At 41.2% G+C, this 2,058-nt stretch overlaps 1 protein-coding gene across 1 annotated transcript; it reads left to right on the top strand.

Moving 5' to 3' along the window:
- Nucleotides 1-331: 331 nt before the first annotated feature.
- On the top strand, nt 332-2,058 carry LOC121568404 (small nuclear ribonucleoprotein Sm D2). Its single transcript, XM_041878946.2, has 3 exons — nt 332-472; nt 1,279-1,458; nt 1,640-2,058. Coding segments are annotated over exons 1-3 (357 nt in total). The 5' UTR covers nt 332-470; the 3' UTR covers nt 1,815-2,058.

Raw genomic sequence — 2,058 nt, 5'->3', positions numbered from 1 at the left:
ATCAGAAATGTCCGGTGCGAGAGAGGCAGGTTGAGGTTTCCAGGGTTAGAGTAGTGTATTTGGGTGTGCGAGACTTGACATCAGAGTTACAGGGTGTGTTAAATGATGGTGTCCCATCCTTTCAGGTTGTTGGCCTGAGGTAGGACTAAATATATGTAAATAGTGGAGTAGGGTGGTGTTATTTATTTATTTATTTTTTAATTTTTGTGAGTGTAGTGTTAGATGGTAGGGTATATATAATTATTTTTTTTTCAAGCAAAGTATAAGGGAGTTGTCCTCCAGTCTAGTAGGTGGCGGTAATGTAACATTAATTGGATGCCAACCGCCGTTAAACCTCATCGAAGAAGAATAAGTAGGAGCTGTGCAGACAACACACGAGTTTGGCGTTGGAGAGATTAAAGAAACTGGCAAAAATCTTACATATTTACTAGCTAATTTTCCAGCTAAAATCGCCATTCGTTGAAGAAAATATGTAAGTACTTTAAATTACCAGTGTGTGCATTGTTTAGATACAGTAAAACAGAGCCTTATCACTATGGAAAGATGTGTAGCTAAATTTGGCTAGCTGGTTGGCTAACGATAGCCAGTCATGATGACCTAACGTTACTAGCAATAGTAACTACTGTAGCTAGCTAGCTAACTAACATGTATTGTAGGTGACCCATGGTGATCATAATAAAAATAGGAAGTTATCAGCCAGCAAGCTAATACATATTGTCTTTGGCCACTTCATGTGAAACACTGGTCCTCTGTAGCTCAATTGGTAGACCCATGGGGCGGCGCACAATTGGCCCAGCGTCGTCTAGCGTAGGGGAGGGAATGGCCGGCAGGGGATGTAGCTCAGTTTGTAGAACATGGCGTTTGCAACGCCAGGGTTGTGGGTTCGATTCCCACGGGGGATATGAAAAAAATATATATATAAGTAAAAATAATAATGTAATGTATGCACTAACTGTAAGTCGCTCTGGATAAGAGCGTCTGCTAAATGACTAAAATGTAAATGTAAATGGCGCCTGTAACGCCAGGGTAGTGGGTTCGATCCCCGGGACCACCCATACGTAAAAATGTATGCACAGATGACTGTAAATCGCTTTGGATAAAAGCGTCTGCTAAATGGCATATTATTATTATATTATTATTTCCACTTTGTTAGCAGCTAACTGTTGGTCTGAATTAACGTTAGTTGTGTCAAGTCTCAATCATCATGTCGATCAACAATGTTTGAATTGACTGGAGTTTAACTCTGTTAACAATGAGTATCCTCAATAATCCTTCAAGGAGCCTGTTAAATAAACCCAAGTCGGAGATGACTGCTGAGGAGCTCCAGAAACGCGAGGAGGAGGAGTTTAATACTGGTCCCCTGTCTGTGCTCACCCAGTCTGTCAAAAACAACACACAGGTCCTCGTCAACTGCCGAAACAACAAGAAGCTGCTTGGCCGTGTCAAGGCATTTGACAGGTATTTATGTAGCTAGGCCACTGTAGTTGGGAAGTCATCCATTGGAGTTAAATGGTTAATCACAAATGTCCAACAAATAGACACATTTTGTCATCACATGTTACCCATATCCCCCCCAAAGACTTGATTCATAATGCTTTTTTAGTTAACTGCATACATTTGTATTCCCCTCTCAATGCAGACACTGCAACATGGTCCTGGAGAATGTGAAGGAGATGTGGACAGAAGTTCCCAAGAGTGGCAAGGGCAAGAAGAAGTCCAAACCAGTAAACAAGGACCGTTACATCTCCAAGATGTTCCTGAGAGGAGACTCTGTGATTGTAGTGCTGAGAAACCCCCTCATCACAGGGAAATAGACTGTTCATTTGCCCACTTCACCTTTCTTTGTCAAAGAGATGATGACAGGTAGTGGGTGGGCTGTCATTATGTGAAAATGGTTTTGTTTTGGATCAGAGAGGTCGCTGAGCTGTGTGTTTAGAATTTAGTGTGAGAAAATGATACCTTCACACTTTGGATTGCTGATTAGGATCATTCCTGGCGTTCTATTTTGTTTAGGGCGCTCATTTAGTTTTTCATTTTAATAATAAAAGACTAAAAGTG

This window comes from Coregonus clupeaformis, chromosome 6 (assembly GCF_020615455.1).
Source record: "Coregonus clupeaformis isolate EN_2021a chromosome 6, ASM2061545v1, whole genome shotgun sequence".
Lineage (NCBI taxonomy): Eukaryota > Metazoa > Chordata > Actinopteri > Salmoniformes > Salmonidae > Coregonus > Coregonus clupeaformis.
The sequence above is the reverse complement of the archived record's forward strand: the minus strand, read 5'-3'. Positions and strand labels throughout refer to the sequence as shown.